Source organism: Augochlora pura, chromosome 3, assembly GCF_028453695.1.
Source record: "Augochlora pura isolate Apur16 chromosome 3, APUR_v2.2.1, whole genome shotgun sequence".
Lineage (NCBI taxonomy): Eukaryota > Metazoa > Arthropoda > Insecta > Hymenoptera > Halictidae > Augochlora > Augochlora pura.
In genome coordinates, this window is record NC_135774.1 from 27,196,326 (window position 1) to 27,222,256 (window position 25,931).

The following is a 25,931-nucleotide window of genomic DNA, read 5'->3' on the forward strand; positions in this document are numbered from 1 at the left end:
GCGCGAGAGGAGATCGTCTATGCCGCGGCATAGTACAATCATTCGATGACGCGATGAAACGATTACGGAGTCCTTCTGGCCGCATACTAATCGCCGTGGAAGTTAACGAGTCGGCTTTCGCTGCATCCCCCTAGTAATTCAAATAATCTATTTATGGGGGTGATTCGATTATAACCCTTTTCTTCATATTTTCTTCAAGAATATTATTTCCAAAATACATTCAATAGCTTCTTCATTCATCTCGAGAAAGCTGCAAAAACGCTGTGTCCACGCATGTATATTCCCTTAATTGTTAATTAATTGTAAGAAATGCTCGACCCAGTTCCAAGACGAAACGCGCGGAAACTTTTACTTTTCAATATTAATCGGCCGCGCGCGGCCCGTAACAGGTGTTCGCGAAACGTCGGCCTAATTAATCGGTCACAATCAGGACCATGTCTCGCACCAGATCGGAGTCGGCGACCATGACGAAGCTCGCTTTGTCGGCGCCGATCTTGATCCTATTCCCGGCGGAAGCGGCCACCCTCTTCTTCGCCGACGCGTGGAATTCCAGAGCTCCGGTCGCCGTCTTGATCTTCGAGATGTTGTTCCTGGTGACGCCGGAGCCCGGCATGATCACGATCCTGTCGCCGGCCTGGCAGACCAGCGACTTTATCGCCTCCAGGCCCTCCTCGGCGGTGTCCTTCTGGCCGGAAGTCAGTATCCTCTCGAAGCCGAGGTCTATCAGCGTCTCCAGCGACTTTGTAGGGTCGCCGACCTCGTCGAATGCTCGGTGAAAGGTGACCGGCGCGGGACTGGCGTGGCAGAGAACCTCCTTGCAGAATTCCACGTTGATTTCGTTGTTCAATGTCAGCGCTCCGAACACGAAACCGCACGCGCCGCTTTCTTTGAGGATCGTCAGGTCGTCCAGCATCACTTCCATGTCGTCTTCGGTGTAGACGAAGTTCCCGGTGCGAAGACGGAGCATCGCGTAGATAGGAATCGGCGAGAAGCTTCTGATCTTTTTGATCAGACCGGGGCTGGGGGTTAAACCGCCCTCGGAGAGAGCCGCGCAGACCTCGAGACGCTTCGCCCCGCCGTTTATGGCGTTCCTCGCTGATTCTAGGGAGTCCACGCAAATTTCCATCTGGAATATATCACGGAGCGATATATTTTTTCACCCCTTCCCTTGTTTGATAATTATTTTTTTTTAAATAATTTTATTCAATTTAGGGAGCGGTTTAATCGATTCGGTAATCCAGCAATTGCTCAGATATTCTTTGAAATAAGATTCTTACAGCACTGTCATGGAAATGTTTAGTTAACGAGCGACGATTATGCAAATAGTCAATAATTAATCGAGGAAATACTTGATTGGTAATTAGCAGTTATTAACATAATATTACGGTACTTACGATGTTACGCGACAAGGTTACGGCGTTTTAAATCGAAGATTTAAACAGCGGAAGTTGCAGAGATGATTGCCAATCGTTCGGGTTTACTATGAGAATGAAAAGTCACTAGTATTTTGTTACTAACACCGACCGAGGTACTGGCCACAGGCGTTGGATGCCAGTAATAATTTTACAAACCGAGCGTTTATTTCGAAATACTGATAATGGAGTTCGAGCTGATTTTCAATCGTGATAAGGTATCTGGTAATTAACTGATAAGCAGAAGCGACAAGAAACAACGAAAATCAATCTGCTGGAGCGCACATGGCTCTGGAGATGGCGGACTGAAGTGACCGAGCCGCCATCTTGAGAGAGTAGTCGACGTTAAATGCGCAGCGGATAAAATCGATCTCGACATTTTCTTATCAAAAAGCGATTACTAAATTTACTTACTGTTAAGTATTGATACAATTGATATTAACATAAGTGTTAATACAATGAACGTACTATGCTCTACTATTTAACTCTTTGAAAAATAATAGTAACGCTAAATGTAGTCTACACGCATTTACATGAGAAACGGATAACATTTACATTTGCTCTCGTTCGTTATAACCAAATCGATTTTTTAGAGAAATATTGCGTAGAAAAATAAACTCTCTGGAAACAGAAAAATTCCTGCTAAATGAAACTGTAATTATAACGTTAATTTCTCTATAGTGTAGAATTTTTTACTATACCCTATTCTCCGGATTCGGTGCAACCCAGAACCGATTCTTGATCGCAGAGGATCGACCAATCGGTTGAATAAAAACGTCAGTACACCAGTGGTTTATAAAGCGCAATGAAATTCTGTATTATACAACACGTGTGATAAACTAATACCAAGAGTTATACAAGTAAAAAATAATAATAATAATAATAATAGTAATAATAATAATAATAATAATAATTATAACAAACATTTAAGCGACATTTATGATGGGGCATTGGCAAAAATAGGGTCTAGAGGTAAAGAAATAAAATATTTATTAAAAAGGACAGGGGAAGAGCAGGACGAAAGAGGGGGAATGTTGTCCTATGTTCAGTCGCGATTGTCCATTCTCGTCGATTACCGATCGACACGGCCCAATTCGAAGCATCGGCCGAGGGGATTACGGGGGACGGGATCCGTGGGGAAGTTTTATTGGAACGCAATTTATAAATGGATCGATCGATCGATTCCGCAACAAGGCCCGCGGGGGGTTGTTTTTTCTTTTTAGCTGTGGGGGCGGTTCTTTGGAGAACTAGAACGATTTTCCATGGGTTTAGTCCCCGACCGGCGACCGGATTTTTGTTAACTTGTCGACGATTCACAGGCCGGATCTGGCTTGCCATTGTCCTCGCTCATCGGCGAAGTCAATGGTTCTCGTTCAAAGGTCGCCGTTCGAGACCGCGATCGGCGCCGGACTCGTCGGGTTGCTCGCGCTCGTCGTCCATTTGTTCTTGTGCGGATCCACGCCGAACCCCTCGTCGTAGTTTCCCCGCGTGATAAACAGCTGCTTGAAGTGCGGGATGCAGTACAGTTTACCATTGTTCAAGGTGAACGTGTCCATCCTGGTCGCAGAACAAAGAACAATTAACATCGAGGATTGAAGAATAAAATTAGACCGCGGATCTTTGCGCAAGAAACAGAAAATCTTCAAAATTAATCGTAAAAAGAGCTATTTAAAAATGCACAGTGCTGTTTTAAAGTATGTCAACTTGTTTGCAGTTGTCTTGGAGAAAATATAAAATTGATTGTGAACTTTTTAATTTCGTAGTTTGCATGTAAAGGAATATATTTCAGAACTAACTTGAATGTTTCACGAGTGATATGCAACGAAAATTATGGTACTTTCACTGTATTAAGAAATATATTGTACCTACAATTAATCTGAATAGACCACTGATAGTAAGCAATAATTATAGTCGTTCTGCATGCAGTGTGTTTTTTCGCTATGTTGGGAAATACGTTGCACCAACTATTCAGCTGAATACTTCACTAATAAGCAAAAATTCTAGTCTCTTATACTGAATTAAGAAACACGTTGCAACAGTAATTAAGCTAAATATAACGTTAATAACAAGAACAAATTACGAACATATTTTTACGTCCGATCGTGTGCAAGAAAACCGTGAATTTTAAACAAAATAAAAATCATCCCCATCAACTCCATAAAATAGAAACTAAACAGAATATTCTTTCCTTCTTCCTCGAATCATTTCACTAAATAAAAAGAAAATACATTAAGATTTCGAAATTCATCTTCACCTTTTCGTGCTATAAATTGCAACCGCTTGCAGTAAATACGTAGAATCCGCTGTGATAAGCAAAGTGGTTTACCTCAACACGCAATTGCATTGCAGACACCGGAAACACTGTTTATGGAAGATTTTATTATTCGTCTCCACCTTCTCCAGGGGGTAGACTTTCTTCTGGCAGCTCTCGCAGACGTCCGTACAGCTCGCCTGAATCTCCTGTATTCGTTTGTCGGGTTCAAAGAGGAAAAAGAAAACAGAAAAGAAAACGAACAAAATAAAATAACGAACCGAGAAATAAAACCGGTCGACGGGGTGAATTTGGGGGGATGATCGTGATGATGAGTGGGGCGAGGGGCCTGTTAGAAGCTTCGGGGGGGTGGTTCGGTCAACTACAGTGTTCCCTTGTTACCGGGGGGGTTCTGGAGGATGTGACGTGACACCACGGTCCCCGGTGGCTGCTGGTGTTTCGGGAACGTCGCACGGAACGGGACACTAGGGAGAGAAGGTACATTTTCAGAGGAGCTTTCCTTCGGGATTTATCGTCCCGAGTGAAACGGGTTCGTCGTGCTGTTCCTAGCGAAGCAGTTTAAGAACTTGCGCGTGATCGGCACGCGATGCAATTAGACGAAACGAACGAATGCTAGCATCTAGGTTATGTGAATGTTAGTTCAATTTTATGACAAGATTATGTCAGTCTTATGTCAATTTTTATGTCAATCTTTATGTCAATTTTTATGTCATTTCTATGTCAATTTGTATATCACTTTTATGTCAATTTTTATATCACTTTTATGTCAAAGTGAGAGAAATTTCTGAACCTATAAAGCGAGAGTTAATTAACCTAAAAGCTTGCGGCAAGTAATCGTCATAATTTGTACACCTGTACCAGCACGTAGCAATCGTTCGTTCGACCGAAATGCAGCATAGTACTCGCATCGTTTGGTATTTCGTCAGGATGTGCCCTTTTATTTATCGTTTGCAATACGATCGTAATAAATCGTTACACGTGAAAGGTAAAAGGTAAAGAACAAGAGTACAAGTCGCTAAAAATTATACAATCCCAAGACGCAAACGAGGGTCTACGTGAAATAATAATAATATTAATCATATTAATAATAATAATATAATAATAATAATTAATAATTAATAATAATAATCATAATTTTATAATAATAATTAATAATCATGTCTCGGCGGAGCAGGCCGGGAACCAAGCGCGGTTTCGCTTCAAAATAAATCCCACTCGCGGACATTTCTTCTGTGTTGAGTGTGAAAGATAGAGAGTGTGAAAAGGGAGGGAAAGAGAAAGAGAAAGAAAGAGAGTGATAGAGAGAGAGAGAGAGAGAGTGTGTGTGTATATGTGTGTGTGATATATATATAAATATTCTCCTATCCGCCGATCAACAACAAACAATCGCGCTCGCGTGGCTCAAACAACAACGATATTCCCCTAGCTGAAGACAGAAACTTATTGCACTGAAAAATCGATCACGAGGGATCAAGCTCCATCGGGGGGAAGAGAAAAAGAAGTATGGTGGATCGCTCGATCGAATCGTGTAGAGAATATGTATATATATATTTACGTATTTATATAATCTATATCCTTCGATCTCTCTATGTAATACTCGGAGGTCTGGTTTCTTTTGATTAAAAAAATCACTAATGCCTCTAGATCTTGCACCTGACCCGGCTCGTCGGAACGCGCGCACCTGCCTCGAATCGCACCTGATCGACGCGACTCCGGTAATGTCGATCATTAACCCTTTCGGTACGAGGAGCGCTATGTCCGCCGTGACGCTTTCTTTGCACGAGGCGCCGCGCCAAAAATTCACACTTTTATCTGCCCTACGTGTTAAATAAAAACTGTGCTTAACAAAACAATATTTTTTTGAACAAAACAATATTTTTTTGAACAAAACAATATTTTTTTGAACAAAACAATATTTTTTTGAACAAAACAATATTTTTTTAAACAAAAAGAATTGCTTCTAGCTTTAATATTAAGAAATATAGAATTCTATTATTTATACTGTCAAGGACGCAGAATATAACCGGCGCTCGTCCATACAGATCGTCGCATGGACGCCGGATATATCCAACACTCGTACCGAAAGGGTTAAGCGATCACGCGAAAATTGTCATCTGGCTCGAACAACGCCGATTCGACTAAACTGTTCTTAACAGCGTCCGCGAACGTTCCATAAATCTACGTTAACGTTACATAGTCCTTCAAGAAACTCGACTCGTTTGGTCCACTTTCAAAAGGGTGGCATCGCCTCGAACGATGCAGCGAGACTTCTCGAATTGCACATCGAATCGCCATACATTTAGAAACAAAGAAAAAGGTCCGCGCGACCGAGAACAAAAATCGTTCGAACGTTCGCCGGCGCTGCGCGTTGAATCTCGAGCCTCGATGACGCGAACCGTGATCGAACGGTCCGAGATCACCGGAATCGGTCGACGACGATCGATGATTATGTCTCTGGTTAGGGTGTGAGGATGGCTGCCCGTTCCGACTTGGCGCGCTAAATGGTTCGGGGGGGTGGGGGTTTCGATATACACGTCGTTTCTCTATACCAATGATAAATATATATATATATTATATTATATATATATATTATATAGTATTTGTAAGTATTACGAGTATGTTAATGCGTACTGTGCGTCCGCGTTGGCAATGCTGAAGGAATCGATACCAGCCCTCCCGCCGGGTTCGCGCCACTGCGGAGGACTCTGAGGACCACCGCGAGGGCTACCCCGTGTATCGTCCACCCACTGAACAACCATATAAAAATTATAAAAAGACTATTCTCGTTCGATGGGCGCTCGCCTCGCGGACTCGAGAGGCCGGTCTATTCCCTAACGAAGGAACCAAAGTGTGTTTCCGAACTCTGTGTGTCTGTATCTTTCAATTCACTGGCTGGATCATACGACGAGGAGCTCGATACTGACGCACCTCCGACCCCCGTTAAAAGCCGGGCGACGCGAAAGCTTCGCCCAGCCGCGCGCTTAACATCGTGCCAAGAGACTGCCGATCTTTATGAAAACTACCATCTCTGAATTCCATAGAAATTGTACTCACAAAAGTTACTTTTATAGAAATTGTTCATATAACAGTTGTTCTCATAAAAATTATCATAGAAGTTGTTCACATGGAAATTGTTCACATAGAAATTGTTCCTATAGAAATTGTTATCATAGAAATTGTTTTTATAGAAGTTGTTATCATAGAAATTGTTCTCACGGAATTTGTTTGTCTCGCGATCAAAAAAAATTAAAATAGCATCGTCGTCGTCGCATAAATTCGAGTCGGCAGTCTACCGTCACCTTTTAAGCCGCGGTTGGTCGAGAAACTTTTGCGACAACCCGCCGCGAGCAGTATTCGATAGGGGAACCGTGTCGAGAATTTCCCGGATGGAAAACACGAGTTTTCCCAAGCAGCGAGGGGTCCCCGCGATTCTTCGACTCTTCTTCTACCGGCTGACGGTCCCCGATGTCCTACGTCTAGCAAGCGGTATAAAATGACTCGAAACTCTGTAAAGCGATCGAAAATGCCGGTGCATTTCGCATACGCAGTGACTCGCAGGTTTGTTCGAGCACTTCATCGACGATCTCGGAGGCATCGTCGTTGCACGGTTGCGTCCGCTCGGTCCCGACGTCTTTTCTATGATACATTTTCCCGAGCGCCGGCGTCGCAACCTATGTTCGACGCGAACAATTATCCGAGCCACCGCGACTCGCGCGGCCGAAACCTCTCTGGAGAACGCTTCCTCTTCCACTTTATGTCGGTTCTCGTCGCTTGGCACTCGCTGAGATTCTAATTTCGCCCGAGGGAACGAAGCCCGCCGCGACATTTGGCACCCATTTGCGACGCGCGGATTTTTCGCTATTTCCCGGTTACAAAGAACAGGGTTCACCGATCTCAAAGAACGGGGCTCGCCGGTTTCCGAACAGTGTTCGGTTATCAGAGGCGTCGCGATTTGGCACGTGTGGCGTGGATCTCGGTAGTCGTCTCCACGTCGCCGGAGCTTTGTTCCCATCGCGGTCCCTCGCGCGAACTCCCTCGAAAAATCGATTACAAACGGTCTCGTGCAAAAAGACTGGCTTCGAAAAGTTCCACCTCCGATTAGTTCCGCTCGCTGCGACGCGGATACGCCGAGCGGTCCGCGCCGGAAAACGTTTAGGCACCGGTTAGACCGTGGGCTTCGCGGCGTGGGCCAGGGCTCGCTGCAGGCTCGTGATCCCGACGCGTTTAAGCTACCGTTGTTCAGTCTGGGAGACTTTGTAATCTCGGACGAAAGCCTGAGACCTTTGATTAGATACAGAAACCCAACCTAAGACTAGCCGCAAACCGAAAAACTAGACAAAGGCACGAGCCAGCTAGAGACTCGGGTTACCGAAGACAATTAGCTAGGGATCGGAAAAAGGTTGGCGGACCAAGCTGGTTGCGAACCGAGCTGGTTGCGAACCAAGCTGGTCGCGAACCCCGTGAAGCTAAAAACCCAACGTTCAATACCCAAGTACGACTAAAGACTTCAATTTGCTAACAACTTAGACTAATGGAAGCTAGCTGGGAACCTAGATTACGGCCAGAGTTAGTTGCCGGCCGAAGGATCGAAACCGGCGAGAAGACGCGGTTCCAGCCGAATCGTAGATCCAACGAAGATTCGCTAAAAATCCAAGCTAGCTAACGACCGAGAGAGGTCGGGGACCCAAATTGCCTAGCTAAAATGATCGAAGCCGACGACCCAAAAGCCCAGCGGAGGATCCTCCGTTATGGATCTTGGATCGCTTAACGTAGATCGAACGGAGCAGCGAGATCTAGGCCACGGCCGGCAGCGTCAATTCCATCGTGTTAGATCTACAGAGTTCCGGGTGCGGAACGGCCGACGTACCCCCGCACGCAACAATGTACACAACCCTAAACGCTAGATTCGCTAAGAGAACGCTTGTCAGAAAAGACCTCTAGAAAAAAGAAAACCCAGAAAAGACCAGTAAAAACCGCACAATCATTCCGGACAACGTGGCTCATCACCGTGTGAATCAACGCGCGGATCCCAACGATCAGAGAGTTCGTGATCATCCTCTTGCGTTGACGCGCGCGCGCTCGCGCGTTCCTCGATCCTCCTCTTCCTCGGTGATCTCCTCCTGCTCGAGTGTGTTGCGTGTCTCGCGTGTCCGCTTGCCTCCTCCTCTCGGATCCTCGACGTCGCCGCGTGCGTGGTTCTTTACTGTTCGCGATCAACAGAGAATCGATCATGATCCATCCAGCCGCGATCGGGCAAAAGCCGGCTCGAGAACAACACTGGCAGGCTCTCACAATGTCAAATCGCAAGACCAAAATGCGTGGGACAGAGAACTCGTCAAACGCGGGCAAACTAATCATGCTTCCTACTTCTATTTTGTTTTGTTTTGTTTTTTTTTGTTATTTTTTTGTTTGTTTTTGGTATGGTAGAATATAGGTGACACGAGCGGTTCTTTGACACTGATCTTTTGTTTTCTTTCGACCGGGCCGGTCGTCGACCGTGTACGGTCTCCGACGTTGACCGGTTTTCTTTTTTTTTTTTCTGTGCTTTGATCTTCTGCGATCAGTGACAGTGACCTTCGACATTTGCTTTTATATTTCTCCGCTCGTCGACACTTTCCTCCGAGCAAAGGAAACCAGTCGCCCAGCGGTCGCTCGCCTCACTTTTTTTCCGTTTACGTAACACCGTGTGAAAAACGAAACCAAAAAAAGAATTTCTGTCGGCGTGCGCTCCCCGAACGGTTCCGGAACTCAGAAGTCTGCGTGCACGCGGCTACAAAAGACCGTGCGCGGCTAAACCGCGGTGTGAAAATCGATCAAACAATAGATATATATATATGTATATAACGCCCAACTGAACACAGGTGCAAAGTCGAGGACGGTGTCCGGTCGCTCGCGCGACACCGTCGTGAGTCGTGCTTTTAGACACACACAGCACACACAACACGCACACGCACATATGGACACGGAAACGCATACGCACACGATTGTAAATTTAGAAAATAAAAAGGCTGTGTGTGGAGAAGCGGACAGGGTACGCACAAGTTTACGACACACCATGCGGAGAAAACACACACGACACTGAGTGAGCCGGAGAGGGTGGCTTGTGTGCTGTGCTATGGTGTGGGGTGAGCGGAGCGTCGCCTTCGTTCGAACGAAATCGATTAGCCTTCTATAGTCGTTCTCATCGTTTACGTGAACTCTATAATCCATAGTTCACCTATCTTTCCAATTAAAGGAAATATGAAATTATAACTCGCGAAGTAAGTTTATAATATTGTCTTCTACACTAGCAAAATGATAATAAGGTCCTGATGTCTTTAGAAAAATGGTTAAAATATTATTGCTTTATTTATGTATAGGAATATTGAAGATAAAGAAATTGAATAAAAATGATGCTACTTCTATTTGACATCTTGGAGCAAGAAAAAATAATATTATATCATATAATGGTACAGCAATATTTTGATAAGTATAAACAGGTCTTGACTCGATGGTGAAGGCGATAAAACAATTCCAAACCACTTTGAACAACCCTAAAACGATACGAAAAATAATCCCTTCAAAAAACCATATAATCCACTGATCTCAAAACCCTCGTTAGTCACTACCCTAACGAATCCTTACGATTCCGCCCTGTAAGTAAAGCGTGGCTCCGACCTCGGGCAGCTAAACGATTTCGCCCTTACTCCGGCGACAAGCCATAGTGAAAGAGACATGAACGATGTTGTACAGAGTGTTCCGTGAATGAGAACCGGATGAAGGCGGATGGTGAAGGGAAGACTACGAGGCCGTACTCACCACGAATCGATTGACTTTGACCTTGGTGGTGCGCGGGGATTCAGTCTGTTGCGAGCCGAGGGACTCGAAGCGGGCTCTTAGACTGCTCGCGGACTCTATGCTCGATTGTTCGCCGATGTTCTGCGCGATCTCCATCTCGGCGATGTGCTGGTTGCTGGACGTGACCGCCTTCGCGTCCGTCTCGTCCCAGTGCTCGAACTTCGCGCACAGTGTCTTCGCGCGCGCGGCGTTCTGCGCCTGCTTCAGGAACTCGTCCTCCACCTGTAACAAGCGCGTCGTTTCAGGTTTTACGGCCGTGAAAGAGGATCCCGGCCGGAGACGCCGCCGGTCGTAGAGGATCGGCCGGGCGATCGTTAACATGCTCTCGCACGAACGGGCCCGGTTTCTTCTTTCTAATGAAAGCGGAATTCATTAGCACCTGGACGAACGCTCGCGCAACGCCGGCTTCTCGGGTCACGGGCGAACTGGAATCTACGGGCTCTGCTTATTTCGTCGCAACCCGATGGAATTTGTAATAAAAAAAGACTTTTCGCGAATTTGAAGCGTCGCCTAATTTTTTAGATATTTTAACCTTCTTCAAAAAAATTCTCTTTACTAGTATTATACTCCTTAAAAAACCAAACTGCACACCGAAGATTTCAATAATAGGAAAAACAACCACCACATCCTACAGTACAGCGTCTTTTTATAAATCACAGGCTTTTTTAACTTTTCAAATATTTTTAACCTCCTGCGAAAAGATTATACTCGCCAGTATATTTTCCATGAAAAATCAGAATATTCGCTAACTACTCGAATAATTAGGAAAAAGTAAACTCCTGCTACGCGTTCTAATCGAATTATAATGCCGGCATCTGGTACGATTAATATTTCATCCGGAATTTAGAAACGAGATCTAGGCGAAGAAAATCTGGCGTGAGAGATCGCCGAGCGTTCCCGCAACGTGCTAATTAATCGCCAGCAACGTGCCAATTGAAACGATTCCATCCGCGGTGCTAACACGGTCCCGATATCGTACAGCTGCCGTTGGAATATTCAAACATTTTAATCCACTCGGACAGTCCGCGCACGTATTACGAAGCCATAAACGCCTAAGCGCGAACCGCGCGCGGTACAGTTGCTAAATAATACGAGACGGCCCCGAGGGAAATTGTCGGGACTCCGAGAAATGTATTTAGTCGGAGTCGGCGTCATTAGTCGGGAGCCACCGAGCAGAAACGATCGGTTTCGAAGAAAGCCCGGAGCACCGGTGTCCATTCATTTATTACATTCGAGCGATAATGCGAGATTGATGCGCCGCCCGAAAGAAAGTTCCCTCGGCTATCTTGTTTCATCTTCGTTGTATGGCAGTGCTAATTGAACGGATGCCTCGGATCACTCGTGTAAACACTGTGATTGCCGAGCCGCGAGCCGGCCCCAATTAAATCAACGCCGGCTAATCTTTTACATTCAATCTGCACGGCATTCTTTAGGACTATGATCTTCGGACTGGAATTATCCGTGCAGGATGTAATTTCTTGCTCGTTGCCTGATCGAACGATTTTGCGGACGAAGTCCTACACGTCGACACCTTTCGAAACCTGCCCTCCGTTTCGCCAAACGAACTCGACGTCTCTGTCAGTTCATTTGTGAAACGTGATGGTGTTCCTCTAATCAACTTTCTATATTTTTATTCGAAGCTATGTTCGACCATGTTACAGTTCTTAGAAAAACAAGATTGATATCTCTACTGCAAAATTATCTCGGTGACATTTTCTGGTTGACGCAAAATTATCTAGCAGACTTTCTAGGGACCTTTCTAAAGTTTTGTTTTTAAACAGAGTTGTGTAGAATTACGATTGTATTATTTAGAAAATTATAATTACAAAGTAATTTAATTACATTATAATTCAATCATATTCGTGAGTCAGATTCCATTCGGTTAAGATACAATTGCAATTGGAGTACAATTAGGAATCATGATGTAATTGATAGAATAATAAAACTGAGGAAGTGAATAACTTCTTCAAAATTTTGGAAAGCATTTTGAAAGATTGTAGATTAATCATCTGACGTTTCAGTTACGTTGTACATCAATTATTTTGCATCTCAAGTACGTTGTATATTAATTATTTTGGATTTCAATTACATTGTATATCAATTACATTGAGTCTCAATTACATTGTATCTCTACTGCATTACATCTCAATTGCATTGTACATCAATTACATTGCATCTAAACTGCAATTAAATTCACAGATATCAGTCAATGACATAATTAGCTCAAAACGCGCTTGAATAGCTACAAATGCACAGCAATTAAATAGGAAAATTGATTGACACAACTCCGTCGCCAGGATGCGACACAATCAAGCAGAAAGATTCCAGAGATATTTTCACAGCAGAGACGTCGAGATAAGTATCGGACATCCGAGGAATCCGAGCGACAGCTACGAAGCGACGACCGTTCCTCTGCCAGCAAGCTCATACATATTCAATCCGCGAGATTCTCTCGACTGTCGGCTCCGACTAGCTCCGGCTAATAAAACGCTACCATTTTCCGCGCGGAGAACAATGCGGCAACGAGTGCCGATCGACGTAAACGAACCTTATCCGAAGCTCGCACGTAGTTGGGATCCCTTTCCTCCGTGCTGTCCTCGCCTTCCGACTCCTCGCCCTCTTCCTCCTCCTCGTCCTCGGAGCCCGACATAGGCGGCTTCTCGTATTTGTCCTCCGGCGGCGGCGTGAACCGCTTCAGGGGCTTCGGGAATTTTGGTACCTCCTGCTTGGTCGCGTTCTCCTCCATTTGCCTGAAGATCGACAGCATCTTCCTCGCGGTGTCCGTGTGCACCACCTCGTTCACCCTGTCCTCGGCGCGCACCACGTCCGGGTCACGGTAGATCTCGCGCTCGGGGGATTCCATCTGTCGGAAGATACATGGATCAGTAACGAATACGTTGTTAAATATATACAAATTATAAGAAAAATTCTGGCTCTTTGTAAAATGTGGTTTTTTAGTCATTTTTGTTCTGCAAACTTTTAGTGTCCAGATTTAGTCTCTTATCGAATTCTTTATGCTTTTTTGCATTTGTTGGAAGATTAGTGAATGTTTTTATCTGAAAGACGATAAAGAGCAAGTTGCAATTATTGTAAGTAATTTATAATAGTTTGTAATTATTAATGAGTTAAAGTGGTTAATCGTTAATTGGCGATTTTTGGTTTTCTTAGTTTTCATCACACTCTGTATTTAAAACATTAAACAGCAATTTCAAAGTCAGACAAAATCAAATAATTCTTGCATGATCTTCGGTGTGAAAGTTCACTAATTTTCTCGTCGTCGTGTCGCAAAGTGTATTTGTTTAAACTTGACAGTTTCAGAACCCACGCCGTTTCCTTTTCGTTTAAAAGATCAAGCAAGCACACAGTTTTCTCTTTGTTTAAACAAGTAAGGAAGCACACAGTTTTCTCTTTGTTTAAACAAGTAAGGAAACACACAGTATCCTCTCTTTGTTTAAACAAGTATGCAAATACACAGTATCCTCCTTGCTTAAACAATTAATCAAAGACACGATATTCTCCTAGCTTAAACAATCGAGTAACCACGCGATATCATCCTTGTTTAAATAATTAAAGAACCATACGATATCCTCCTTGCTTAAACAATGAAGAAAAAACACAGTATCCTCCTGGCTTAAACAATAAAGCAAACACGCAATTTTCTCCTTGGTTAAACCAATTACTACACGATTTCCTTCCCCTCGAGAAATTAAGCAAACACACAGTTTCCCCTTTCCTCAAAGAATAAATCAAACACAGACTTTCCTCTTCGATTAAAAACTCAAGAAACACACGCGCAAGGGACTGTCTACCGAGTCTAAAGTAAAGATGAATATTCTGTAATAACTTAGCAGAATCAGTACAAGATGATAAAACAGCGTTTTCCCCTAGCCCCTTGTTTTATTTTGACGAATCTGGCTCGTCACAGAGATTTCTATTAATTTGGAAACTATGAAACGGGCGCTTTTGTATAGACTTTGTTCAGTTGCGGCGCCCATTTCATAGTTTCCATCCTAATACAAGAATGAGCACCTTTTCTACTGTAATAATTTCTAATAACCCTAATAACTATGAAGAAACTAATACGGCAAGGAGTTAAAACAAAATCTCTGATTCCCGCAACTTTCGTCACAAAGTGCTTGAATCAACCTTGTCTCCAAAGCGAGAACACCCACGTCTTCTTCGTAGCGAGAGCCGAGCACGACTGCCTCGACCGAGCATTTCTTGCGGAACGAGACCGGACAATGAAACACATCGGTCCGCACAATAGCCGGCGCGGGATTGTTTTCCACTTTGTTGGAAGCCGGGGAGCCGGGTTCCCAGGTACGGGGACGATTCAATTCAAACCGAAACGCTAATTTCCCCGAGCATTTAACCTTTCGTGCTGTTCTCAGGGTGGAACGAGCACACGGGACACAGCTTTTCTTTCCGAGCAAATTACCGAGTTGTAGGCAAATGAATAAGTATGCACGCGGCGGGCCGACCGGCCGGCGGAGGCGGAGGGGTCTCTCGCAGAAGGGAGAAGAATTCCAGCGGGCGTTTCGAGCGTGGAAAGAGGACGGCGCAGGGGAAATCAGGGGGATAAAGGTGTACACCACCTTTCCAGGAACGAAGCGGACTGAGTCAGCGGCGCGAGGCGTTCTCGGTGGTGCCTTGTGTCTAACCGTGGGCCAGGTAAAAGAAGAAGGCAGGGCCCGATGACAACGCAGTACCGCCCGTACAATGTCCGGGGCGCGCGCGCGGACCCCGTGTTTCACGCTATTTACCTGAGACAACCTGCGCCACGAGCGAAACATCGCGTCCAGCATGGTCGCCAGCTCGGTGAACACTGGCCGGACGAAAACCGTTTCGCATCGGGCATCGACGAAATTGATAGAGAAGAGGCACGGCCACGGAGAAAGCTAATTAGTTCGGGCTGGCACGCACGGATCTTTATTAATGACGTCTCGTCGACCGATGTTATTTAGAAAGAGACGAACGGACGGCCGCGCGTGTGATTTATCTGTTCGACGAACGCGGCTTGCGGAAAGATCTCGCGGTTTGAGTGCGAGGCGAGGCGAGGCGAGCGAGCCACACGCGCTTGCTCGTGCATACACGCTTTGCCGAACCCTCTGCTATAGCCGAGACACCTTTTTACGCGGTCTTTGTGCGCCTCGACGATCAGAAGAAACTTCTGCGGCTTTTTTCATCCTCTTGTCTGTACGGTTTTTTTTTCTCTTTGGTAGTTTCGAGCGGGACGCGCTTTCGTCGAAAGGAAAGCGATGTCTGCACATGCATCCGCGCGTCAACTGTATCGACTTTGTTGTACCGTTACAGAGGAGGGGGGGAGGAGAACGAGAAAGCTGGCAATTTTCTGCGTCGATTACACCGTTTACCGATGTTTCGAGGAATCGGGGGAAGGGCACAAGATCTTTTAACACCGGCGATCGTGGGACCACGGCTTTTAACCCTTGGATGCGTTTTCGTGGCGGCGATAATGTATATGTGATAATAAACCGTCGATTTTTACACGGATTATTAAGTATCGATTTTTAATCGGTAGAATATTATTGTAGGTATCGATGGTTGACCCGTAGATATTACTGTAAGTATCGATTGCTAATCAGTCGATTATTATTATTATTATTATTATTATTATTATGTCATAATAATCAATAGATTATTATTATTATATCAAAACATTCAGGAGATTATTATTATTATTATTATTATTATTACATATTATAATCGGTTGCTTTACAGTCTCACGTGGAGAACGGTAAAAATTTGTATTCATTATATTCATTTTATTCATTTTTATAAGACGATTTCCAGCTGCTTATTAGATACTCTTTCACCCACTTGTCCCTACCGTGTCCGAAACGGGCATGACTAAAAAAAATTTGCGAAAGGATAAAGACCGGGAAGTAGGACACGTTGCTCAACTGCCAAAAAGAATACTGGAGGTATGCTTCATGCTTCTGTAACTCGTAATTTATCTACAATACTCACCGAATTCTTAACGCTCATAATTCTGCTTAATTTATGTGGAGAAAGGTAATGAATATGTGGCAACGAATCACTAAATATCGAAGAAATGAAAGGATATTAGTGAATTACGTCTTTAGAAAAGTTATTCGAAAATGGTCTGAATCTTTTTGTATTCTCACTAATTATTCTTTTATAATTGATTTATTTATAGCATATGCGAAAAGAATGAACGTTGAATATTAATCAGAAGAAGAAATAAAGAATGAAGAAATTCTAAAAAATTCTGTACTTCTCGATAATTTCATTTCATTAATTTCTGTGAGGAAATTGCATGCAAAATATGTAAAAAATGATAAATATCGACATTTATCAAGGGGAAAAATAAAATGGAGTAACAAACAGTCCTGATAAAAAATCGCATAATAATTATAAGAATACAATTTCATTATATAAATACATAATCATATAAATATAATGAAGTTATAATATAAGCAAATAACTATCTGAAATAATAATTAATATAATATAACTTCTGTGATATAATTGTATTCACAGTGTATAAAATAACCCTAAACCTCGACGACCCACCACAAGAAGAAATAAAACTAAAACGATTTAAATCTATCGATAAAAATCAAACTCGAAAAATTCTATGCTCCTCAATAACTAAATTCCACCAATTTCTTCCAAATAATTATTCTCACAGCCTATGAAAAAGGCGTCAAACCACGACGATCCGCCAAAAGAAGAAATAAAGTGGAGCCATAAACATCCACCATAAAAACTTGACTCCAAAAAATTCCTGGGCCTAATTAAATCTCCATTAATTTTCCTAAAATGATTATACTCGTGGGGTACGAAAGAACTTTAAATGTCGATGACTCAGCGAAAGAAGAAATAAAAATGTAATCACTCACGTTCAACTTAAAAATCTTACTCTAAAAAATTCTAGATTCCTTAGTAAATAAATTGTAACTAAATTGTCGCTAAATTTCTTCCAAATAATTATATTAACAGCGTACGAAAGAACTCTAAATGTCGCGGATGCACTAAAAGAAGAAATAAAAATGCAACCACTCGCGTTTATTTTAAAAATTTCACTTAAAAAAATTCTAAACCCCTCAATAACTAAATTCTGACTAAATTTCAACCAATTTCTCTCTAATAATTACACTTACAGTATACTAAGAAATTCAAAACGTCGACGATCCAACGAAAGAAGAAATAAGAATGCAAGCACTCGCGTCCACCGTTAAAAATCCAACAGTAAAAATCCAACACCTGTCCCGGACGCAACTAGTTTGTAAACGATAATCGTACTCACAGCGTGCGTAAGATGCCTGAAACGTCGACGATTCACCGAACGAGATGAGCCCGAAAAAAAAATGGGGGCAGCGTGACGCCTGTAGGAGAACCTCGCCTCGAATGATCCGAACAGACGTGGAGAGAAGTTCCTTCTGCTCACGGGTTCGCGTTTCGTGTGTCCTTCGTTGTCGCGCGGCGCTCTCGGGTGCCGTAAAAACTCACTTCGCTCGGTTAGAGTTGCCCGGAGAGAGGAGAGAATCGAACTGAACCGAACGGAGAAAAGAGAGCTCGCCGTATAGCCCGTCACAGAAGGGAGAGCGAGCCTTTTGTCTCGGAGGGCCGGCGAGGTCCGAACTGGCGGCGCGCGGCGTGTTGCTATGCCGTTCACACGAGGAGGACGCACAGCTCTTACTGGTTCCCCCTTCGTGAGTTACTGGGAGGGCCGCGCAGCGGTCTGCTCGGTCTGCTCTCTTCACGAATGGAAGGATGTAGGAATACTAACGGTAAAAGTATGGCTGCTGACCACTCGAGGGGGTTCAAGGACAGCGGCGGAATCAAGTGGCGGAGCCCGGCCACTTCGCGGGGCTCTCGCTGGCTTTCGCGGGGCACCGATCGTTTGCTCTTCCCGTAATTAACAACCCCCCTACGCTCGATCGGGCCGATCGTTGATCTCCCGGCGCACGGTCGTGCCGCTGCCGGGTCCTCGGTGACCCGCGTACACGTAATTTCTATTAATTGATACTCGATTGCGACGACGTTTCGACTATGGCGATCCGAGCTCGTGGGAAACGACAGTCCAGTGAAAAGGTTTTCTGAATAAGAGGAAACACTGTCTGGACATTGTTAAGTCCCTCTGTACTCTCAGTATCATTATTTTAATTAATGGCTTGAGAATTATTTTCGAAGAAAGGCGCGTGTATAGGCTATTTAATTTACCGTAACTTTGTGTACGAAGTACTTACGTTTTTATTCAATATATTTAAATAAATGTGTAAACTATTTTTATTATAACAGATTAATAAAGTAATGTCAATATTAAGTAAAAACTAAAATATATTTTTCTTAAGTGTCAATGAAATTAAAAAACAAATTTTAAACGTGATTGATAAGAACGAAATTCATGAAACTATTTAAATTCCTTTTTAATATTGCTTAATTTTTAATCATCCATTGTAACCATAATGATATAATTTTTTGTAGTAAATGGCAATATAATGTGCAAACATTATATCGCGATTGTAAAATAATTGTTTTATAATCGTTCGAGCAATTTCCGCAATTTATTTGGCAAATATTGCCCGCTTCTCCGCCGCGATTTATCTGGACACTAATACGGTGATCATACTAATTGCCCTCCCCACTCCGAAGCTGCACCATCTGTGACAAACGAGTGGCGGGAGTGGGCCGAACAAGTATAGCCCTATCCCCCATGACTCCTCTTCCGACCAACATTGTAATCTCGTCGCGACGAATTTTGACGTACACCAATCAGCACTGATAGCAAGAACCATCAATTGCACTTTCTCTTGTGCAACTCGCTTAAGCAATGCACGTTGTACTCGATAAAAGTAATCGACCTCCGATAAAATCTACTCGAAACATATTTACGAAATGCTTGACTCATTCGACAATGATTCGGTGTAACCTGGTTCTGTTGAACGCTATGAGTCGGACGATATTTTAAATGGGATCGATAACGCTAACGAGAAAGGATCAATTGGGTAACACTGACAGGTACAATCCATGCGATTAGGATCCTGTGAAATAACCAATCAATCTTTCTCCAAATGGAATTTCTAGCCTCTGTTACGGATTAATAAATCCATGCAGCGTTTAGAACTGATCTGTCGGGAAAACTGGTTTAATTAACCCTCTGTAACCTTATATATTTATTAAATACTATATTGCAAATCTCAATCTTGTAATGGTGTTCTACGATTTGTTAAAACATTTTTAGATTATCACGTTGCACTATGCTTGCGCAAAATTTCACTGTAGTAATTAGAAAGCCTCGTTGTTTAACTCTCTGTACAATTATATTTTTCAGAACCACGTTGATTACGACCGTTTCGTCCTTAACCCCTTGCACTATAATAACGAGTCAGACTCGTGATACAGATTTCATGGAAAATATGTGATTTTAATTAAGAAAAAGAGAGTGAACATTCTAAAATTTGTAATATTATAAGTGCAAGAATAATCGAAGAGATACGCAGGGAAGATGCTTAAAATATGAAAACAGGTTGCAGAGGGTTACGGATTAAGTCACACAACGATCCAGTTAATTGTTAGCTTTTCACTCTCCACTCGGTCCGAACCTTGAGTTGACCGTCTCGCGGCGGGGTAATGCGGAACTGCTTCCGCTGTTTTTCCGGTTCCTTGTACGACTCGAAAAATTTGAATTTGTTCGATATATCCGAGGTCTCGACCTGGACCTCCTCGGTGGTGTCCGAGCTGCGCACCACGTCGTCCGAGACTTGGCGACCCATGAATGCCTTTTGTCCGGTACAGGTATCAAAACGATTAACCATTTGCACTAACCCACCGTTGAACATTGCGAACAGCGTAAACACGAACGTTCGATCAAATCAATCGCGGAAATAAAGATCAAGAAAGATGAAAGACTTACGTCTCTGGCGCGGCGGGGCGTGTCTGAGGGTGTCTTCGGGTTCACCGGGGTCACCGGCCTTCCGGTTTTCGCTGCTGAGGCGTCCAGCTCCAGGAACAAGGATCTAGACTTCCTACTGATGCCTGCGGAATTAATTAGTTGTCAATTAAAAGCAATAATTAATTGCTCATGCAGCGAGAGCTGTCCAAAGTTGCAGCACAAACCGAGTTGAATTGTATCTTAATTTAACCCTCTCAGTGACGGACAACGAAGCATCCTGAGAATTCTTAACAGATAATAATTTTATTATTTTACGACATTTTTACAATTTCTTTCCTTGTCGAAGAAAGTTTCGGAAAGTGGTTGTAAAAGCGTCGTAAAATAATTAGCTTCGAGTACGGCTACGCGCTTTAGGATGTCCCTTCGAAAATTCCTGGTTCGTGACACATGTAGCGACTAATGAGGAAGACAAAAATGAAGGTTGTTCTTAATCTCAGAAACAGTCTTATCGTCACGTCGCGACAGTAACCTTATCGTTGAAAGGTCTACGCGTTTCTTTCCTTAACGATGGAAGAGCTTAATAGAATAAGGAAAAATAGAAGCGACTTAGTCGAAGTCAACTGTCTCCATAGAAGAGAGGATTACAGGATCGTGGACCTGCTCGGCGAAATGTAGCATCCCTAGGTCGCTATACCTGAATCAATGGGGCCACTGCGAGTGCAGGTTGACCGTCACTGCGCCCCGTCTATTTTAGACCCCGCGGCGACGTCCCCGAATATCCACGGAATCGATAGATCAATCCGACTCTTCTCGACTCAATCTCGACGAAGACTCTCGGCGTTCGATTCGACGCAGTCGCGATCGAACAGGTTAGAAATAACTATAAATCGTTTTCATAAAGGTCGATAAACCGATTATGTCAATACTGCATGACATTGAGCGTCCTAACACACAAAACCTAACTGTATACACTTGTGCACGTATGAACAGACCGCGCTGAACAGAGCCTTACAGAAGCGTACGAAAACTCATAATACAGTTATTAAAATCAATTTAAGAGTCCCTCATTAACCCTTTGGCTACGGCAGACTTTGGCACGGCCGTAGCTTTTCGTTAGGCATGCATTTCTGAGGAAGTATATTAAAATATTCAAAATATTGAATTCTGTTACATTAAACCAATATTACTTGAAGTGAACAATAATTTAATTAATAATAAATATTACACGATATATAATTAACCAAATTTAATAATAAACGGGGGCGAAATTTGATCTTGACGCCTATTGGCGCCCACAGTACCGGGAAGCCAACATGTTTCGGATGCCAATAGGCGAAAATAGTAGTCAAAGGGTTAAAATACCCTGCACCATAGTTTAACAAAACGAGCTAAATAATCGCCGGCTTTCGATCCCCTTTCCGCTTCTGCGACGTCTCCGACGAACCAGAAATTCGACAGCGCTCCTCGCGCGGCACTGCGTTCGCGCGAATGATCGGCGACGCAACCGGCGAATCCTTGCCGGTTAATTAGACGGAATAGCGTTCTAAATATATATGGTCCACGCACCTGCCGCGATCACTTCCTCGTCGGCCTTCTCCGGTTTCGGTTTGTTGTCCGTCTCGTCGTCGGAGGCGGCGATCAGCTCGCCCCTCTCGAAACGTTCTTTGATGGAGCGCGCGTGGGCGGAGGAGTTTTGCAGCTCCTCCGCCGGGTTGATCTTCGTCACGCGGTCGCTTCCGGCCACCGCTTGCTGGTACATCTCTTTCATTTTACCCTGCTTGCCCTGGCGACAGAAATCGAACTCCTTTAGAACCGAAGGAGACTGCATTCAAAGCCGGGATCGACTTCTTTGAGGCGCCGCAAAATATGTCCGAGCTTGGAAGATGTCCTTTAACTCTTTGGGGCATAAAAATTCGGGAAATAAATAGACCCATATGGCACAGAAATTTTCTAGCGTTTTTAATTAAACAAAATTGGAATCTTATTCTTGAAAAGAATATATGGCACAGAAAATATTCTAAAAATAATTAGAACAGTGGATTATATAAATTGTCACTTTTTTAAGGCATGTTAAAAAATATTTCAGATAGAGAAACAGCTTAAGAATCGCTAAGATGGTCCCCTGAATAAATATAACTTCTTCAAGAAACGTCAGAAAATGTTCATCACTCAAAATCGCCTTAAAAATGAATAGCACGGTCGTCTGAATGAATTAACATTAACATTAACAACCACTTATTAACAATTCACCGATTGATAACCTATATATTGACTTATTCCTCCAATCGATAGCCTGTGAATCGACTGTCATGGCAACCAATAATTTATCTATTACCGAAGTGAAGGTACTACTATAAGCTCTCACATTATTATATCACCGTTTAAATATTAGATACCTTTCACAGCGAATAAAATAAATTAAGTAAATATAAAATAAACAGAATTAATTACCTTACAATCACATAAACGTTTACAGCCGACCAATCGCTAAAACACGTCAAAAATATCGAAGCTACAAGATCCTCAACTGGATCAATGAGATCGTTCCACTAAAAGGCGCGTGAAAAATTGTCCGAGAAAAACCGCAGCGCCACAGTTATCGCTTCGCGGTACAACATTGAAAATTGCGGAGCTGTTAAGTTATGAAACCTTTCCCCGGTCTTTAAAAGCGGTCGATGCCCGTCGGCTTCTGGGCGGTCGCCTAACATCGCTCGGCCGACAAAGCCGGTGGTTCCCGGTTCGGATAGGCCGCGAACGAATTAAAAGGAGGCGAGCAGGCTTCCTTTAATCATTCGTGTAAAAAAGCAAATTGTTCGCCGGCGATCGTCCGTCGTTTCACCGCGTTTCAGCGCACTCGAGATAGAGAGAACGAAAGAGAGAGAGAGAGAGAGAGAAAGAGAGACTGCGTGCGCTACATTTTCCTCCCGGTACGTTTTTCTGCGTCTACGTCTAATGGGCACGATGTCATTAGCCCGGACTACTTCGCGACTTTGCCGGCGCGAGCACGCCGGCGAGCGCCTCTTCTTCTTCATCATCCTCGCCCGGGAAAAGAAGAGTTAATCGACTTGTGTTTTCGTTTAACGAGCAGATCGATGATTTACCATGAACAGCCGCGAACGGATGCCGGCGATCTCCTCTTTCCTCGCCTCCCTCTGCACCTTGCGTCTGCCCTGCTGGCTGGTCGTCTCCCAGCGATTCTTTATGTCGTCCATTTTCGTGAAACTGATCGGCCGCTCGCGGGTCGCCCGTTTCGCCTTCACGATCTCCGTCTCCGTCTCTGAAATCCGGGGACACAGGCGTACATACAGAGGACAAAGTTCTCGAATGCTCTCGGCTGGACAAGTTCCCGGGGAAAGTTCTACGAAACATTTCTGGGACCTTTGGGGGACGCGGAGCTATCTACATTCGTGTCGAACTTTTGCTACACGTCTGCTAGGAGCAGCGAGTTTGCGAGGGAATTTAGGGGCGGGTTAACCTCTTGCCTTGCGATCCCTCCGAGCGGATCTGATCGCGAAGTGATGTATTTCGAAAATATAGAGACTCGAGTTTGTATTACGATAGCTTTCGAAGCAGAATAATTCTTTTAAAAGTGAGAGAAATTATTTGTATATTATTCGAGACTTTAGGGAGATTTTAGCATATTAGGTAATGTCTATACAATTTTATTTTATAAATCGTGTTATTGTTGATTTTATAATACAATTTTATAAACCGTTTAACCCTTTGCGGTCGATTGGTGAGTCTAAGGCGCCGCTAAAAGTTATTCTGCCAAACTTTATCTAGTTTACTAATATTTTGAAAATTGTTAAGAGCTATGAACTGTTACACGAATTACAAAATTCAATTCCATAATGTATAAACTCCAGGTAATATAAAATCGAGACACTGTAAGTTTGAACAAAAATTTTGGATTTCCAGTTAAAATATCTCTGATTGCAAAAGGTTAATAATTGTCTTCTACCGTTCAAAAAGAATTTAAGTAATATTGATCAATGTAAAACATATGATTCTATCTTAATAGACGTCAAAATATTAATGCGAATCTGTGTACACTGTTATCTACAATATTTATTTGCTGCTACTTTCTCTCGTTATCCCATAAAATATTACAAAAATCACGAAACTGAACCGCGATCAAAAAATTCGATAAGATCAATACCGCTGTATCGTATTGCAGCAATCATCGTTCTAGAATCTATACTACTTGCGCTGTACAAGAAACGCATTAGAAATAGTATAAGCTGCGCATAAAAACAGCGCGATTCGAACGTACGATCCGCGGAATCTCTTCGTAAAGATAAAAGCACGAGCGCAGCTCGCTGCATACAGATGCCCGAATAAAATTAATGAATCTCCTGTTAACAAGGTGTCGTTATCTCTGGTCTAGTAAAAAGACAACAGAATTAGCCGTAATTAAAATCGTTACCGCGAATAGCGGGGCCACTCCGCAGCGCGCCGCTTTCAGTCATTCGAACCTTTTTCCACCGCGTCGCAGCTTGTAAACGAAGAGGAAGAGATCTCCTCTCGAGGCGGGCAAAAAATCCCTCTCTCCGAAGGAAATGTCCGAACAAAAGGAAGAGAAAGGGACTAAGGGGGAGAATGCTGATGGGGGACGGCGAGGGGAGAGGCTATCAGCGAAACGAAGGAGCCCGCGATTCGCGCTAAGGGGTGCTTCCGGTCTAGAACTTTAAAAAGGTCGATCCTTTTCTCCCTCGTTCTTCAATTTCTGCGATGCTTTAAGAGTATGGCTAAAAGGGTATTTTAAAAATGTGATAATTGACTGGTGGAGCGAATATCTCGAGAACTTATCAATATTTAGTTAACACTTTTATTAAATTAAAGAATATGCTGGGCATATATTAGGTCTACTAGAAAATTCTATTTGTTCTCAAAATGAAAGAAAAATAAATTTTGTATGCACCCAATATTTATTGTATTATTATAATAACTAAATATAGTCGTCACTTATGTCCTGTTGCCAGCGTGGGAATATTAAGTTCATAATGACAGGAAATGATTAATAGGAAAAAGCAAAATGCGCGACAGTCCAAAGAGAGTGTTTAACAGTTAAAAAGAATTAAAAGGTAAATAATTTCCTGCCTGCTCAAAGGATGCGCACTAAAACGTCTAAAACATCAAATTAAAATCTGGTTCTAAATAAATCATAAAAACGACCTTTTTAACCTAACAGACCGGGACCTCCCTTTAAATGTTTCCCGGTTCTCACCCTCTGTCTCCTCGAGCTCCTCTTCTTCCTCGCTCTCGCTCGACTCCTCGTAGGGGATCCCATTCAGGGACTCGTCCGCCACACCGATATCCATGCCCTTCGCCTGGAATCTGCACAGAAACACCCGTAATGTAGACACGAACATATCCGCGAATATGTCGATATGAAGGCGATCGCGCACGCGGTGCATCCGTCGACTGCGCCGGGAAACCGCTGATCGCGCGAACAAACGCATCTGTTGCAACCGGGGGGGATCGTGTTCCTTTTTTTTTCCCGTAAGCTCGTTCTATATTAGCCAGCCTT

The 25,931-nt window shown here is 43.4% G+C and overlaps 2 protein-coding genes across 14 annotated transcripts in view; both read right to left on the reverse strand.

Annotated features, from left to right (window-relative positions):
• Positions 1-164: 164 nt before the first annotated feature.
• Positions 165-2,089, reverse strand: LOC144478835 (copper homeostasis protein cutC homolog). Its single transcript, XM_078197143.1, has 2 exons — positions 1,395-2,089; positions 165-1,126 (listed from the first exon to the last, which is right to left on the reverse strand). The coding sequence occupies exon 2, from the start codon at positions 1,124-1,126 to the stop codon at positions 413-415; it is 714 nt and encodes a 237-aa protein (XP_078053269.1). The 5' UTR covers positions 1,395-2,089; the 3' UTR covers positions 165-412.
• Positions 2,090-2,204: 115 nt separating this feature from the next.
• Positions 2,205-25,931, reverse strand: part of LOC144478834 (uncharacterized) — a 51,618-nt gene continuing 27,891 nt past the window's right edge. For 11 of the 13 annotated variants that reach the window (XM_078197142.1, XM_078197141.1, XM_078197135.1 and 8 more), the window contains 9 exons: positions 25,629-25,738; positions 23,503-23,678; positions 21,968-22,184; positions 20,423-20,544; positions 20,112-20,288; positions 13,070-13,384; positions 10,483-10,743; positions 3,739-3,872; positions 2,205-2,969 (listed from right to left, as the gene is read on the reverse strand). In XM_078197142.1, the coding sequence (XP_078053268.1) occupies positions 2,786-2,969; positions 3,739-3,872; positions 10,483-10,743; positions 13,070-13,384; positions 20,112-20,288; positions 20,423-20,544; positions 21,968-22,184; positions 23,503-23,678; positions 25,629-25,738 (1,696 nt within the window). In that variant the 3' untranslated portion in view covers positions 2,205-2,785. Of the gene's footprint in view, positions 2,970-3,738; positions 3,873-5,668; positions 8,888-10,482; positions 10,744-13,069; positions 13,385-20,111; positions 20,289-20,422; positions 20,545-21,967; positions 22,185-23,502; positions 23,679-25,628; positions 25,739-25,931 lie in introns of those variants that run through there. The other 2 variants (XM_078197134.1, XM_078197137.1) reach the window with 2 other exon arrangements.

What these genes read in the sequence shown, in the direction of transcription:
- LOC144478835 (XM_078197143.1), bottom strand. Translation starts at nt 1,126, where the DNA reads ATGGAAATTTGCGTGGACTCCCTAGAATCAGCGAGGAACGCCATAAAC.